The sequence below is a fragment of the Chaetodon trifascialis genome, chromosome 6 (assembly GCF_039877785.1).
Source record: "Chaetodon trifascialis isolate fChaTrf1 chromosome 6, fChaTrf1.hap1, whole genome shotgun sequence".
Taxonomy (NCBI): Eukaryota; Metazoa; Chordata; class Actinopteri; order Chaetodontiformes; family Chaetodontidae; genus Chaetodon; species Chaetodon trifascialis.
The window spans coordinates 22,250,405-22,268,007 of record NC_092061.1 but is presented as its reverse complement, the minus strand read 5'-3'; the positions used below and the strand labels follow the sequence as shown (position 1 = coordinate 22,268,007).

The 17,603-nt window shown below is 39.0% G+C and overlaps 2 protein-coding genes across 2 annotated transcripts in view; one reads left to right on the top strand and one right to left on the bottom strand.

Moving 5' to 3' along the window:
- The window catches only part of prdm6 (PR domain containing 6), a 91,735-nt gene that overhangs the window by 31,177 nt on the left and 42,955 nt on the right, over positions 1-17,603 (top strand). The window contains exon 5 of the mRNA XM_070963955.1: positions 6,608-6,735. Coding sequence (XP_070820056.1) covers positions 6,608-6,735 — 128 coding nt within the window. The remainder of the gene's footprint in view (positions 1-6,607; positions 6,736-17,603) is intronic.
- On the bottom strand, positions 11,178-14,600 carry LOC139332687 (GTPase IMAP family member 8-like). Its single transcript, XM_070964759.1, has 2 exons — positions 14,523-14,600; positions 11,178-13,969 (listed from the first exon to the last, which is right to left on the bottom strand). The coding sequence occupies exons 1-2, from the start codon at positions 14,548-14,550 to the stop codon at positions 11,199-11,201; spliced, it is 2,799 nt and encodes a 932-aa protein (XP_070820860.1). The 5' UTR covers positions 14,551-14,600; the 3' UTR covers positions 11,178-11,198.

Here is a 17,603-nt window from a genome sequence, read left to right as displayed (position 1 = left end):
TTTAAAATAAAATTTGGTTTTAGAGATTAGCACTGAAACAATTACTCTGATGATTGATTAAATGCTTAAGTCATTTCTAAGCAAACATTCACAGGTTCTGTTTTACACTGTTGTAAACTGAATATCACACTGGACTGGTGGAAATTGTGATTTTTCACTACTTACTAATATTTTTTGCAAACATCTTACAGAAGGATTAATTGAGGAAATAACTGGCAGATTATTCAATAATGCAAATCATCATTAGTTGCAGCCGTAGTGGAGATTAACTTGAAGTCATTTTGAAAAAAGCACCGAACCCTCGGCTCCTCCAGCAGCAGCAGCAGCAGCAGCAGCAGCAGCAGCAGCAGCAGCAGCAGCAGCTCAGATGATGTGTGGTCTCAGAGTGTGAATATAAAGCAGTGCCGTGCTGAAAGGGTCATCTGTCCCGGACAAACTGAAGGTCAAACAAGGAGAATTTATTGAGCTTTAAGAAACCAAAGCTGGAGAAAAAAAATCAAGTTTTGTCACGATTGTTGTGCTCAGATGGAAAACTGACAGCCAGAGCTGTGAAGCGAAGCCGATAGCCTGGCAGTGTTTGCAACATTTTCTAGCCGTTGAACTAAACAACATGTTATATTTGGCCGTTTGTCTTGCAGATGGAATTTTGTAGCGATGGATTTGATAAACACAGACCTCTAAAATGTCTTTGACAGAACTGCATCAGGCTAGAAACCAGCTGCTGGTCTAAGAGGCTCCAGTTCACCACAGCTTCAGATGTTTTACTGTACAGTCAGCAGAGGGTCTCACACAGGTGCATCTGTTAAGGCAGATATGATGTCGCATAATCTTAAAACTGAGCATGACTGAATCAAAAGCTCAAAACCAGAACAATATACAAACCACAGGCATCATGACATAATTCAGAAATTCACAAGTAACTGCTGAGTAGTTAAATGAATACATTTAATATTTGACGATTTATATGTGTTTGATTTTCCATTTATTTATTTTTAAAGCACAGCAAGGGATGTCTATTTGTATTGAACTTTAGGAAATTGAAAGTGCACAAGAAGATTGAAAAAGCCAATGAAGACAAAAGCACAGTTACTTAATATTGAGTGAAATGAAAAAAAGTTAATTGAAAAGATAATTTGATGATTTTCTTTGTTGAGGAATTCAAATTTCCCCCTTGTCACTGAAAGTCATAAAAATTCAGGCATGGTTGGCCAGCTGTGTAAATGCAACACGACACAACACACATGATAATTATGTATATATTATGTGTATATTAAATAGGCTGAATGTTTTTTATGGTTACGTTCAGGCACCCAAACTCCTCTCAATGTTAGAGAAAGGTGGCGGTCTTCATTAAATACTGAAAAACAGACTTAAAGCACAAAACAGGAAGTGTTTCCCCTCGTGAACGCTTAACCCAAACCACAATGTTTGCCTGATCTGAACGTTAACATTTAAACTAACTGACATTTGGTCTACAGCACCTTAGATTGGAGCCATGACTTAGGCAATAACAGAGAGCTTTAACGACTATTTCAGTCCCCCAAAACTTGGCATATTATCGTTTTTTACTGTTGCCATGCCACCTTTAGGTGCTCCCACTCCTTTGGACCCACGGCAGCACAGAGTAAAGTGGAGCAGAGGAACGTGGGATGCTGCTAAACATGCTGCTATTTGTTTAAATAGATGTCAGTGACAAATGGCTGCGAATAACAAAAGCTTTAAACAACAGCGGAGTGCAGGAGTTTCATTACAGGCACCAGAGAAAATAACACACTCAACGCAGGTTCACACTGCAAGACTGATGAGGATCATTCCTACCCATGTTAGACACCTCATGGGTCTCCAAAGTAATACCAGATTTCCCATCAGCCCCATTGCCTCCCGTCCCTTCTCCCTCCCTGTAAAATGCTCTGAAGAATGTGTTAAAGTGATTTAAAGGTGTAATCTTTACCTTCATCATCAGTCACGTCGGTGAGAGCTTTTGCAACACCAGCAGATTTACAGTGTGTCAAAAATGAACTGAATTTAATCAGAATTTTAAAATTTCTGAAAACAAAAAATGTTCTTTATTCATGCAATAAACTACAAAAAGTCATGAAAATTTGTAGAATATACATGTATAAAATGCTCAATATTACATTCTCAAATAGATGAGACCAAGATTCAGATAAAGGCAGATTGTCTGCAGACAGACAGACAGACAGACAGACAGACAGACAGACAGACAGACAGACAGACAGACATTAAAGTGCTTACATGCAGAGAATAATAAATGAGGCTGTTTGCTTTGATTCGCGCAGTCATTTACAGCATTGATCGTTTGTTGGCTGTATGGACAGCAGAGAACTCGGCTATTGGCTCAGGTCATCACCTTATAAACGCGCTCAACGCCTCCTCAATACAGTCACACTGCATCACCACAGATGGATGGAGGGATGGATTAATAATGAACACACAGAGAGGCTGAGGCAGATCGAGCATTTTAACTGCGTATTGTCGCTGGGAATTCCTCTTTTGATTTGTTTGCTTTTATTCTAAATTGTTTTATTGTTATGTTGATTTTGTCCAGCTGTAAAAGCCAGATTTTCTTTGTTCTTATGTTACAGCTTAGTTCACACCATCAACAGTTGATTTATTTACTGAGTCAAACAAGTGACATTAGTGTAAAGGTTCCTTTTAAATGTTGCTAATAAGAAATAAAGGTACATACTTGAAGCCCCTCTGGTGTCCCTGACAGGCTAAAACTAATCAGATGTTAATTCTTAAAGGGACACTGCGTCAGTCTTACACAGTAGTCCTTCTCAGCTTGTGAAAACAGTTGTATGAGGACTTCTGTGTCTCTGGAGGATCTTTGTCAACTCTGAGAAAATCAGCCCACTGATGTGATGTTGATGTCATCGAGCTTATCTTAGGCTGTGATGGTACATTTATAACAGTTCTAAACTGGAGGCGTGCAAAAGACAATGGTGACTACTAGACAGGGAGAGTCTGATGAAAGACTAAAGAGTTGAAACTGTGGGTAATGTAGGATCCATGTTTCTGAAAGTCGCCCCATTGTGGACTAAAAATCAGAAAATCCCAAGTTTAAGAGCTTTTACAGTGCGGTCCACTCTTTCTGAAGCATCTGTCACTCTTCAGTCTCCAAACAGATTCACTTCTTTTTTTACAAATATATCAATCCAGACAATCCAAGAGATGCACAGTAATAAGCTATTGTTTTTTTTTTGGTTTTTTTTACGCTCTTATTTTTCCTTTTTTCTCCATCTCTGGTGGACTGAGAAAGAAATCTACTCCCCTGGCAGACATTCAGATCTCCTGCTGCTCTTGGAAACATGTAAACTAAATCTATAATGATCCAGTTTTCCATTTTTAGGATTCATTGTCTGGAGACCATGAATATGTGCAGAATGTCTGCTTGCTGACATGTTGTGTTTTGCTGTGGACGGACTGATAGCATCACCCTTATACTCTGCTGCAAGAGCACCAAAAGAAAAAAAAAAAAGCCTCTTCCTCGCTCTTTTTTCTAAATGAAGATTTGCTTGGTTTAATCTTCATGTTCATGTATCTTGTTTCATGCGCTACCTTCCACTGTCACTGACAACATATTTTTAGACCTCAGAACTTGTTTTTAATGGCCGAGACGCTGGCAGATGGAACAGCGAAGCTTTTAAGCCAGCGTAAATCAGGTTTGTATAACGTTTAACACCCAGCAGGCCTTTAATAATCACAGCTTCAGCCTGACTGCGGATAAGAGGCTAATGATTTGTTGCCAAGGCTTACTTAAAACATTTCAAATCAACTAGAGTTATTTCTTTTTGTTTGAGCTGCAAGTGCAGGACTTGTAACCATTTTCAATTACAAATGTTCATTCTTAAGAAAACTCGACCGTAAACTGAAACATGATCACGCTGATCACGAAACATGATCTCTGAAAATGGACGGATTTTTAACTTTGCTTTTCCATATGCATACACTACCTACAGTTTTACAGTTCATCACTTGAACTACTCTGTGGGTAAAAATACTGTTTAGGATCTTGACGCATGTGGAGCTTTTTTCCTATTTAAAGTGTAACTGAATGCCATGAAATACTGTATGTCCTAAACAGTAGGAGTGAACTGTCAGAGGATTTCAGATGTAACATGTCTGCAGGGACTTCTTCATCTTCCAGACTTCACCCAAAGCCCCAAACCTGCAGATCTGTTATCCACATATCTATATTTGATAGTTTTTAAGTCTTTTCTCTTGAGATCTATGACACACAGAAGAGACTGCACATCCTTAGAAGCGAGCTCCTCTTCTAATCTGAATATCTTACTGTCTTCACCTTTGTTCTTTTAGATCTGTAATTTCTCCAAATGCTTCTGTATCCAATGTGTGGTTTTATATAGAAGCATGATAAGAAAAGCAAAAACAGACTGTAGATATATGGTTAAAATTACATTTGAAAAATTTCCAAAAAAGGAAAGCCAACAACAAAAAAATCAACAATACAATAAAAACACAATAAATGGATAAACAGGCTGTTTATATTTTGTGCTTATAATACATGAATGGAAAAACAAAAATGAAAAAACAAACAAACAGAGGTTCTGTATTGGAAAATCTTGAATGAACCCCAATTTTTTTTTGGTCCTTGTGGCTTCAGTCCTTTACTGCAAATGTTAATTTTTCCATAGAAAGTGAGCTTGATAGTCCTTTTCACCAATGGCAGAGAGCAGGCTTTTCCTAAAACACCACAAATTATCTAATTGGCATGAAAAGAATGGAAATATGCCACCTTGTTTTCCTCATTCTTGAGGTTATAGACAGTACAATAAGTAAAAAGTATTTAGGATATATAGGAAGAACATAGTTAATAATATATGAAACATGAAATATCACTTTCCTTGCGAAGTATTTGATTTGAAGTATTTGACTATCCTCCTCTTTGTTAATGCACTGTTCTTTAAAGTACCTGGATACAGAGTTGCCAGTTTATCACATTTTTTTATATGTGTACACTGAATTTTAATCCCCTCCTCCCTTGCCCCAGTTTTCTATTCCCAGCTGCCTGGGAGTGAAATGTTTCCAGAGTGAATTATTTTTATTTGTTAATTTAAGTGACAGGACAGAAAAAAGAACTGTAAAGAAGTAAGAGCTGGGCTAGATGATTATTTTTCATCTGTTGCTCCTTTGATTTGTAAAAACACTATAAGAATAGTTATAGGATTCACCACTAGATGGCAGTACCTCCCTGAGTGAAACGGTCGAGCCTAACGTTTTTGCCCTCTCTCGACCAGAAACTGTTAGCTAGCTAGCAGCTTGTAGCTCGTCTAAATTGTCCCGTTTTCTTCAGGTTAGTAATCTTCTAAAGAGCCCGTGTTTTCAAAATAATGACAGTTCAATGTAAATGGAGACACTGTTCTCATTCCTTCTCAGAGAGATATGTATGATGTTTCTTAGCTACTGTAAAGTACTGAAAAACTCCAGTGTCCAGTGTTAGCTAATTGGCTAAACGTTAGCTCCATTAAAATTAAGATGTGTCACAGTTTTCTTTGTATTTAATGTTACTTAGCAGCTCTCTCATACTGCTAGGTTAATATTATCTTATTATAGCAACAAATTGAAGTTGGTAAGGGGAAGTAGTTTTCTAGCCTCACTCTAGCTTCCCTTAGCTACAGCAGTTTTCTCATTAGATTCCCTGCTTTTGATTGTTAGCATGCTAAGTCTTGATTAGCATCCAGACTACCATGTGACATTAGGCATTTTCACTATCCATCTTAAACTGTAGTAGATGGAAGTACTTGGATCAACAATGTAGAAAAGTAAGACTGAACTCTCAAGGACAGTACATTTTCTTTTATTTATTGACCCAGTATTGTGTTCTGATGGTTTATGTGACATGGAAATTCTTTGAAATGGAGAAACCTGTAAACATCCATCCATCCATCCATTATCTATATCGCCTATCCCTTTCGGGGTTGCGGGGGGCTGGAGCCTATCCCAGCTACAATGGGCGAGAGGCGGGATACACCCTGAACCGGTCGCCAGCCGATTGCAGGGCCACATGCAAAGACAGACAAACATTCACACTCACACTCACACCTACGGACAATTTAGAGTCATCAATTAACCTAATGAGCATGTTTTTGGTCTGTGGGAGGAAGCCGGAGTACCCGGAGAGAACCCACGCATGCACGGGAAGAACATGCAAACTTCACACAGAAAGGCCCCGCCTGACCCGGGGATCGAACCGGCAACCTTCTTGCTGTGAGGCACCCGCACTACCTGCTGCGCCACCGTGCAGCCCACCTGTAAACATATATATTTTTTTTAATTAAGATCGGCAGAATGAGAGCATTGCTGTCGCTGTTCCCTTATTTGTACCTTGAGGTTTTTGCTAATATAGCATCCATTTTAAAGCTGACAAATTTAGGACAGTTTATGTGTAGTAGTCTAGTGACTGAAAGATAAGGGAGACAGGATGGTGGTTGGCAGATAGATGATTGTGCTTATTTCTTAGAGTGCATAAAGGTTATTATAGTACTTAATTAATCATAATGAACAGAGCTCTTCTGTATATGTACTGCTTTTAGTTCTGACCGTGCATATTTGTGTGTTTCAGATCTATGATGCAGATGGGACGTTACAGCACTTTATTGATGGTAATGATCCAAGTAAGTCCAGCTGGATGAGGTATATCCGCTGTGCCAGACACTGTGGGGAGCAGAACATGATGGTTGTGCAGTACAGGTAAGAACAAGTCTAGTTCTCTGACTGACATTTGGTGGGTGTTTGTCATCCAATAGTTTCCTCTTTTGTACCAGGAGAGTGTAAAAATACATGTACTACTTACCAATACCATGCAATTCTGTAATATACAGTAAGCTGCAGTAGGAACATTTGTTCACAGTCACCACTGGGCACCCACAGCTGAAGAGAACAGGATTTGCAAATAGCATATGTGCTGTAAAATAAGATAATGTACTTGGTCATAGAGAAAACAGAATTTATCTGTGACCCCAAAACAAAGTTAAATACTGAACCATGAATTTTGCCCACTGTTACACCCCTGCTAACCACCAACACATGAATGGACTGAATACAGCACCTGTCTACACCAGTTTTCCACAGAAGTGTCAGATTTGTCTACAAACAAAAAAGCAGTCAGAATCATTTAAAAAATATTGTAATCACATCAAATCTCTAAAAGATATGTAAGGGTAAACTAGCTTCCTAAAAGTGACCCCCCATTAGCAGTTAACATTATTGTTGCTGCTTTAGTCCATTCAGCCATTTAAAATGTTATTTAGTTTTACGCCAAATATATTATTAACAATTACTTACGTGTCTGCTAAAACACTACTGTAGAAACACAAGGTGTCATTTGCTGACAGTCTTCTTGTCAGTTCAACATCAGTAAACTGAACTCGTATACAGGTAAGTGACAAGTCAGATCTCACAGCAACTTGTAAACTCTATGCATGTTCTTATTTAGCTGACACTATGCAGCAATACACTTGTAAATTTTAAAGCACATGTAGCAATATTTACACCGTACAGCGTTTTGCTGCTTGTGCGTATCATGTAACATTAATTGTTATATAGCGGTTTACCCGTTAGTGTTTACAGAATGAAGGAAGGAGCAGTCTTGCTAAACTGTTGATGTCCAGCCGATGACGGAGACGCTGGGAACATTAGTTCGTTTATGGCCAGTTGAAAATAGGGCATGTGGCCACACCACGGGGAATCCACTGCATTGGCCGTTTGGCCGTGATATAGTTCCTGCGCTGCTGTTACTTTGTCCACATGCTACTCCTTTAGGTCCAACAGTTTCTCATCATGCTCTTGAGTCAGATCAGTCATTTTGTTGTCATGCTCTTGCTTCAGATCTCTACTCTCTTTGTGTTTATAAACTAATGGATGACTGAAATTGTTTGAGCCCTTATAAAATGTACCTGTTTTATCTGCTGGATGTGCATGTGAATAACATATCTTGCACGACATCTCTCATGCGCTCATTGATAGCTTAAAGGTACAGCTTCACAGCTATTGACAGTATCCACTCAAAATGGTCCCTTTCGTGACATTATCCACTCTATAACCCAAACCCAATTCATTCGCTGCCTGGTACCCCAAAGCCACATTTCAAACAAATAATGTCAAACATTTCTGATTTTTGCTGTGCATGCATACCTGCATACCTGGAAAAGGTCAGTGATTTGTGTATACTTACTGGTTTAGTCTGCGTGATACGCCGGTATACACCCTATACTCACTAGAATTTTTTTTCCATATATCCACTTGATGCGCAAGCATACATAACATCATTTTGTAAAAACTTCCACACGCTGATTAATTCACTATATTAACCCAGTCTGTGTTCACATGACATTTGGACCTCTAAGGTTTCTGTCGCCCGTGACGGCAACAACAACAAAATTCTTTAGTGGGCTTTCTCTGCAGTATTGCATAAAGGTGAAAATCAGCGAGTGAATTACAAAGAGATGAAACGAAAACAACGGCAGACACCCCTTTTTCAGTGTTTTCCGAAGCCTGCCACTGAACCCACGGCCACTTTTGGTACAGCTTCAGCAGAAGAGGTTGGAGAAAAAAAAACAAAACAGCCAGCATAGCAGGGGATTTTTGGTATAAAAATATGTTGTAGCGTCCCTCGGTACATAAACCACTACCATCAGCTGGTTTCTCAATGCTTTATTCGTGAACAACCAGGCTTCTGTGGGCCGTAGCCAACACCAAAACAAGCAAACTCAGCTGACCAACTTTTAGCTTGGCTCTTTCACTCGCTCACACACTCAGAACATCCCCAGTTCCCGCCCACCTCCAAACAACCCATTGTCATGGGAACGACAATGACTGACAGGCTTCTCAGCCCCTAAGTGTTTGCCACGTTCAGGAACATCAGGGAAATCACAGAACTATGAATGGTTATGCAATATCTAAAAAAAGAGTGATAACTTAGAGACTCTGTGTGTGTGTGTGTGTGTGTGTGTGTGTGTGTGTGTGTGTGTGTGTGTGTGTGTGTGTGTGTGTGTGTGTATGTGTGTGCATGTGTGTGTGTGTGGGGGGGGGGGGGGTGTCATAAACAGAACACAATGTTCATATCTCCTTGATGAGACAGGTGAGACTTCCTGGCTGGTCTTGTGGAGTGAAAGTCAGGCTGGGGAATTTAAGAGCTGGCATCCCTGGTTTTATTCATGTACTAAAAAAACATCTGAATCTGAATCACATTCACTATGCAGTGATAATAATAATGCATTCTGAAAGACTGGTTATGTTATCAACATGTTAGGAAGCAGCATCAGACACAAGGTCATGATGGTGCTTATGAGGTGTTGCTCCAAGATGGTTGTTGATGCCTTGTTCTGGAACGGGTGAGTACGAGTATAGACAGTATACCCACTACAAAAAACTAGACTACACCACTGGTTTTATTCAGATTGCGTGCTGAAGAACCTTTCCTAGAAGCGATCGAGAGTCAGAATCTGGTAAAACCAGCTCAAGCAGGCACTGACTATGTAGATAGAGAAACTATGTGATGGAAAGAGATGCTTCCAAGTTTAGTATCTTCAGACTGCATCAGCTGATGTGTTGGAGCTTCTTCATTGTCCTCCCTAGATCAGCAGTTAAAGAATGTGCTGGTCGCACACGATGTGTGTTGTTTTTGTTGTTCCAGACTAAACAGTGTTTCTTACCCAGCGAATTCCATTAAATGGATTTAATCCATTCCAATAAATCAATTTGCTACCTAAACTTGACACACATCATCTCACACACACACACGCACGCACGCACGCACGCACGCACGCACGCACGCACGCGTCTGTTTTTAACATAACTTTTTATTACTTTTAAGAATATAATAAGCGATGACAGTGAGTACAGTTCATAGTTATTTTGATAGTACATTGTTACCAGTTTATTGGTGCACCTTGTTTAGATACCAAAACAGTCCATCCCTGGAAAAATGCCTTCCTTTCATTTTATTTATGACTGTCAGAGACAATTTACTTCAGCTCGTGCTTGAATGTCCATTCAAGGTAGTTACAGAAACAAAAATAACCAAACCATTGAAAGTACCAATGGTACCAAAACAAATTAAACATCATAAGAACACATCTTCACCACCTCTTTCTGGCCAGCTGATGTACCTAAAATCTATACAGAGATACATTTCTCATGTTGTTTTATTACAGGACCAGTGTGTAGGATGTCGGGGGCTCTATTGGCAGAATCAAATATTCAGAAGTCTGTTTTCATTAATGTACCCTTAAGTATTGTTTTAATATTGATAATGATCTCACATTAGATCAGATATGGTGTTATATAATAAAATGGCCATCATTAGGAATGTTTTAAAGGTCACTTGGTTTCTGTCCAAAAAATGTATTGGAAAAAGAAAACAATCTAGAAATGTCATTTAATGGTTTCTCTGTATAGACTGTGATCATCATCCTGTGATCATACAAAGTGTTCAAAACAGAAGAAGCGAAAGAATCGGATGGGACACATCAGCTCTATAAGAAAAAAATCCCCAAACCATTAGAACCGATTTCAATCAGGGAGCCATTGAAACACCATATTCATTGTTGGTCTGTTATTAGCATTAACAAAGATTCATTTTGGAATAGATCAGGTAAGAACATTTTTAAAAGTGGTTTCACCTTACATAAAATAAACATACAATCAGACATAAACATATTGCTAATCTTCTGCAACAATGAACACAACTGAACCAAAGAAAGGACATAAGAGAAAATATACATTGCTTTTTAAAGTATGCATGCTAGTGTTTCCTCTGTGTCAACATTTAATCAAGCTTTTAGTTTGCAGGTAATATTTGCTGCAGCATGTCTTAATCTGTCGCAAATGTCAGTTATATTTAATTTGCAAAAGAAAAAAAAACAACAATGATTATTTCAAATGACAGATGTTGTAGAACAAGCTCATCCACAGTATTTGTACGTCAAACCTTGTTTAGATTGAGTACTATAATTCCTGTACATGAAGGACTGGGTAAAAGCATTAAGTGTACATAATCAGCAGATTAACATTATACTTGAGTTCAACAGGAAAAGAAAAACTGTAAAATTCTTAAACTTATTTCATGTTTTAAGTCTTCAAAACCAAATTTTCTCTCAGACATGCAAGTAAAGCTGTGCTGCCCTTGAGACCTGAAGGCAAAAGACAGCATCTCATAAAATGCTGCAATTCTTATCTGCTATGGCTTTCTCCGCATTTTCTTGTACCCAGACATCGACTTCTTCATCATGTATTTTCTTCAGTGTTTTGATTTCTTCATCCCGATTTTCTTCAGAGACTGCCTGTTCAAGATCATTCAGCTCTTGTTCTTGTCTCTTCTTCAATCTATCGAAGTCTCTCTGATACTCCTTTTTCATAAGCAGGCGTTCCTTCATGATTTCATTTTGCTTTCGTAGCCTTTGGTTCATGTCCTCCATTTCCTTGCCATGCTTTTCCATCAGAGCTGCAAAGTCTGTCGTATATTTCTGTCTGAAGTCGTTGAATTCTTCAGCTTGCTTTCTAGCCTCCTCTGCGTTTTTTCTCTTCATTTCTTGCTCTCTTTTCTCATAGTTTTCTTGTGCCTCTTTCCATTTGCTTTCCTCCACTTGTCTACTGAGTCTATGTTCTTTTATTTTCTTTTCATATTCTTTTCTTTCCTGCTCATAGTCTTCTTTGAGTTTCTGGAGTCGTGCTTGCTCCTCCTTTCGTCTCCGCTGATCATCTCGATGTCGTGTTTCCCACCATTCTTTTCGTTCTTTCTCCCAAGCCTCTCGTTCTTGTCTCATCTCTGTTCGGGTTTGCATCAACTTTCTGTCAGCACTTGTGTTTTTTTCTGATTCAGATTTGATTTTTTCCTCGAGAGCTCCAAGTTTTTGCTCCCATTGCTGTCGAAGATCTTCTTCATACTTTTTCCAATTCCTGTTGTCTTCCTCTCTCTTCTCCTCTTCTCTCTTCCGTTTCTCCTGTTCTTTGTTGAGGTGTTCCTTCTTTTCCTGAAGTGATTTGTCTCTCTCTGCTCTTTCTTTTGTCATTTTTCTCTCCTCTTCTTGAATTTCTTCATCACGTTTTCTTTCTAGCTCCTTCTTTTTTCTCTGCATCTCTTGGTCTTTCTCTTTCAGGATCCTCTTCACTTCACTTTGAATGGCTGCCTCAGCTTCTTGGAACATCTCTGTGGTGTAGCAGCTGCCACCATTTTTCTTCCCCATTTTTTCTATGTTGTTCAGCAGCTGGCTGACTTGTGTATTATTTGTCTGATTGTTGTTATTGAAGACCTGGTATCTTCCTCCACAGTCAGCAATCAGTTTTTTGACAAACTCGTCACTCTCTTCTTCCATGTAGCTCTCTATTGTTTGGTTTTTGAGATCATCTCCTCTGGTGAATATAACAATGACAAACTCTTTTGACTTCTTGCCGAAAATTCTCTGGATCAGTTCCACAGTGTCTTTTTCCTCTTTTGTAAAGCGGCCAATCTGCAGCACTAGTAAGAACGCATGAGGTCCTGGAGATAACAAGCTGATGCATTTCACCAGCTCCTGTTGAACATCGTAATTGGACAAAGTCGTGTCGTACAAGCCTGGTGTGTCGACCACAGCGACAGGCCGCCCATCAATCTTTCCTGTTTCTTTTTGGCAAAGCCTGGTCACTGACGTCATGCAGGGTTTAGCCTTGAAGCGTTCTTTGCCCAAAATGGTGTTTCCAGTGGCACTCTTTCCACAACCGGTCTTCCCAATCAGCACCATCCTGAGACACTCTCTGCTCTGATTTTCATACTCTGGCACCCCTGGTTCAGTAGTAGAACCTACATTCCTTCTCTCTCGAGGCTTAACAATCATTTGTTTTGTGAAGTATCTGGATCCCACGTCTGTCATCTTGTCCACAGTATGCAACACTTCAGAGACCTGCTGCTTGTTCTTGATGTTGAAGAGAATGTATCGTCCTCCACAGCTCTGACAGAGCATCTGGATGTCTCTGTCCCTTTTTACAAAATTAATAACATCTGGAGAATTATGATCTGTTTCCACAGTGAACAGAATCACGGTGAAGTCATTCACTCGAGAGGTGAATGTCCTCTGGATGGTCTCTAACTCTTTTTTGTCTTCATCGATGAGGGAATCCACAGGAAGGACCAGGATGAAGGCATGGATGCCACCAGGATCACAGAGGGAGAAACAACTAAATACATCCTGCTTGACAGTCTCCTGAGGTTTTCCATACAAGGCAGGCAGCTCCACTACGGAAACCCAACGTCCACACACCTCTGCCTCATTTTTAACACACCTCAAGTCAGAAGGGGAACCAAACTTCCTTTCTCCCAGAATGGCAGTAGCTGCTGAAGTCTTCCGGGACCTGGATCTCCCACACAACACTAAGTTCAGAGGTTCAGATACTCTCATGGGATCAGCCCCTTCAGTGCAGTTTAGATGTCCTCCCCTGTTGTCAAACACCATTTTCTCCATCTTTTCGATGAGTTCTACAAGTTCAGATTCTGAAAGATCTTTTTTATCAAAGTTCACTCTGTGCTGCCTTTGTCTGCAATCTCGTATGAGTTGATCCACTGGCAAATTCTTCCCCTCCTCATTATGTGTAAAGATGACCATTGAGTATTTAAAAGAATCTTGACCAAAGAAACTGAGAATGAAATTTAAATTTTCTCTGTCCTGTTCACTGAAATCAGACGGCTTCACTAACAGCAGGAGGACATTTGGTCCAGGAGGGCAAAGGGCCACACACTTTTTCATCTCATGTCTCACTTTTTCCATTGTTAAACTGAAGATGTCTGAGGTGTTCACTACTGTTAAGGGTATTTTCCTCCACTCTCCTTGAGTAACTGTAGATTTCATGGGCATTTTCAGAGGAAGGAAATCTTGTTTCCCTGTCATGAAGTTGATTAGTTTTGTCTTTTTGTTCTGACTCTTTCCAAACACCACAATCCTGAGGTTAGATGCTGTAAAACGACAACAGCAAAAAGCATTACAAATTTCCACAATGACTTTGATTATTGTTATTATCTGCGTTCCATTTGTGTCAGTAATTCTTGCAGTGCGTCATTAAAAAGGTTAGTTTTGAATTCAATTGTGATTCTCTCTCTAGCTCTTTAAAATCCACCCCCAATTAATTTGGCTGCAGAGTCATTTGGGGCATGTTCACTCTAAGTCCACATCATAGATTTCAAAAATAAGTATTCCTGTAGGTTTTCATGACAGATATGAGTTGCTCTTTTAATGGGTGATATATTATGTAGTTTCAGTTTAAGTTTGTATTTCTCAGTTAAGTCTTAAAGCTGTGGAACCATTTCTTTTTCTTCTTAACTCCCCTGAAGGTCAACATCTTACATTTCTTTCAGCTTGCAGCTGGCTTGCAGTACATTTGGCACACTGCCTTGTCTTCCTTTTTGTCTCTGTGACCTCATTGTTGTCTTTATTTCATTGGTTATAGTTTGATTTCTCACTACCTGTATCTGTGATACAGTATGTGTTGATAAGTCTGACTACAATTACCGTGAGTTGCCAATGCTGATGCTGCCATGATGATGGAAGCGTGTCACAGGGGTTCAATGTGATAAGCTGCTGGTGTCTGTTGGATTTCAGGAAACACAAGGCAAATTTATCAAAACATAATTATTTATCACAGATGAGTGTTTAATGGAAAAGCAAGAGGTTCTGCAAGAAATATACAAAAATATATTTCTGTCAAATTTATCGTATATTTTTAATATAAAGTTTGTATTTTGGTGGCAAAAATATCTAGGTAAATGTAGAATTTAAATATATACTAAAAGCATATCTTACATACAACCTTCAGTGAGATGGCTTCAGTTTAAAACAACTTAGTAAAATTAGTTGTATGCAGAAGTGAATAAAACACACTTCAGATAATTATATTAATTCAGCAAACACTTTTCATGAAACATGCTTAATAATTTCTTTTTCTTGTGATAAAGCAGTATGAATAACTTTTTGTCAGTAAACATAATAAGAATTATTAAAAAATGAAGTTATAAACACATTTGGATTCATTTCAAAATAACATCCTATTTCCTGCAGGCTTGTATGATGATAGTAATTTTTTCTCCTCTATTTTCTTTCACCATAGTTAATTTTTTTTTTATAGTAGTTTTGATTTAATCATTTTGGTACAGCATACAGTGTATCTACAAAATATTGTACTGACTCTGATAAGTACAACCACGGTCGAGGCAGATGGCCGCCCACCCAGAGTCTGGTTCTGCTCGAGGTTTCTGCCTGTTAAAAGGAAGTTTTTCCTCGCCACTGTCGCCAAGTGCTTGCTCATGGGGGAATTGTTGCTTTCTTTGTAGATAAAAGAGCTTGGTCTGTACCAGCTCTATATGGAAAGTGTCCTGAGACAACTTCTGTTGTGATTTGGCGCTATACAAATAAAATTGAATTGAATTGAATTGAATTGAATTGAATACAAACTGTGATGCTCATCCATCCAATCGCAAGGTCTGCACAGTTGACACACCCAAGGGTTACCTACGAACAGTTACAATTAATCAATTTAACAAAACTGTCTTCTTTTATAATCCACATATAGCGGTGCTATATATTTAGTACATTTATTTCTGTTGAGTTCACTCACCTGCGTCACCTGCCTCTTCAAGGTAAGTAACAGATCCACACTGACATCTGCGTACCCGACACCACCTTTTTATCACCAGAATTTGGAGGCAGGGCTCTGTGCAGATATGACAACAAAGAAACAGCCATGGTTGATTGACTGACTGATGTTGACGACTTAGCATTCTTTTTGCTCAGTTGTAGCCCAAAGACTCACGATCAATCTTCAGTCTTAGATCTTACAAAAATGCTAGCACAAGTCTGGGATCAGCTGTGGTGAGTTTTATCTTAAATGTGAGTGGGAATGCACACAAGTATACTGGTTATTATTGGGTGAGCCCTTATACTGGTTCTGAGGCACCACTCTATGCTAGCAGGACATGTAAAGGCCTTATCTCGATCTCTAATCACTGAATGTCGTTTGCATAGGTGTGCAGATGCATCAGCTCAACTTGAGTCACAACAACTTTCCTGACACACATGAAGACAGAGTCCATTAGATAGCGCCCTGCAGGGGGAAGGCCACACGGCAACCATGTCCACACATTGTTGTTCACATAATCATTCTTTTCATGTGAGTAGATTGAAATTAAGTAACTAGAAATTGTCTGGGGTAGGCACGATTATCAATAAAAACTGTTTCTTACCAGGGTAGAGAGCAATAGTGAGGTCCTGTCCCCTGAAGCTAGTTTTATGGCACATGAATTTGACTGATTATCTGCATTCATATGACAAACACTAAACCTACATGAATAAATGATTAAAACAACTTATCCATATGTTTTCCCAAGGAGCAGCGAGAGATGTCCTGAGCTAATGCTAAGGATCATTTCTGGGGCGATTCACGCATATTTCAATGGATTGGTTAGTGAAGTAAACCCTATCAAATACCTTTTGTCCACCTCAGCCTGCTAGTGTTGCAGCGCTATTCTCCTTTCCTGAATTCTGATGTCCTGGCTGGCAAATACATGGATTTGCAATACTCTGACTCCAACGCAAAGACAAAGAGCGGCTACAGACTGACGCATTCACTGGTTAAGATAACAAACAGGTCTTGGCAGGTCCTATCATCTGTCACCAATTAAGACACAGTTAATTGCAAGTGGACTGTGTTGCTGTTGTCAAGTCCATAACACCTGTTACATCACTGAGCCAGATACAACTTTAAAAGACTCAGATTGGGATCACAGTCAAGATCAAGAAAAACCTGATCTTGGCATCTCTAGAAGAAACTTCTTGTTGTCATGTGAATCACGCTTGCCCCTTCTCACATGCAAAGGGAGAAGAGGTTTTGAACACCTTAGAGAGGAGGTTATAGTGAATTGTTGTTCGTACAAGTGTCTGAGGTTGACACTGGAGACGTCCCATGTCCTGTTACCAGTTGTTATTTATTTCTTTTAACCATTAGAACCATCTTTCTCTAACCTTAACCAAGTAATTTTAATTAGTTATAGTTTGCCCAAACTTAATAAGGGTGGGAATCTTTTGTAATCTCATGATTCAGTTCAATTAAGATTCTTGATTTCACAATTACTTACTTCATTGCAGTGTGTACCACACATTCACTCATTTCTTCAGTGTACTGAACTTCCGTATGAAACAAACAATAATAAGCAGTTTAACTGCTCTTGATGACGTTAACTGCAATAATTTCGAAGCTTGTTACAATATTCTGCTTATATGAGAATAATATGAGAATAAGTGATTCCTCTCAGACTTTCCACAATTTTTATTCCATCAGCATAATGTTATTTACAATGTAATTTTTTTAAACCATCCCTATTGATTAGACCCTAATCTTATAAGAGGCAGAACACACATATCAGTCATATTTGTAGTGTAGACTTGAAAGAGCTGCTGCATTAATTGAAAATGGCACAAGATAAAATTCTTATTGTCTAACTCTTCATCAAAGCTTGATAATTAAAGTAAAAGATCCATGCTGAAATCAGCTCACCTGAGATAACCTTCTTCAGAGTTAGTAGGCAGGGCTCAGTTCAG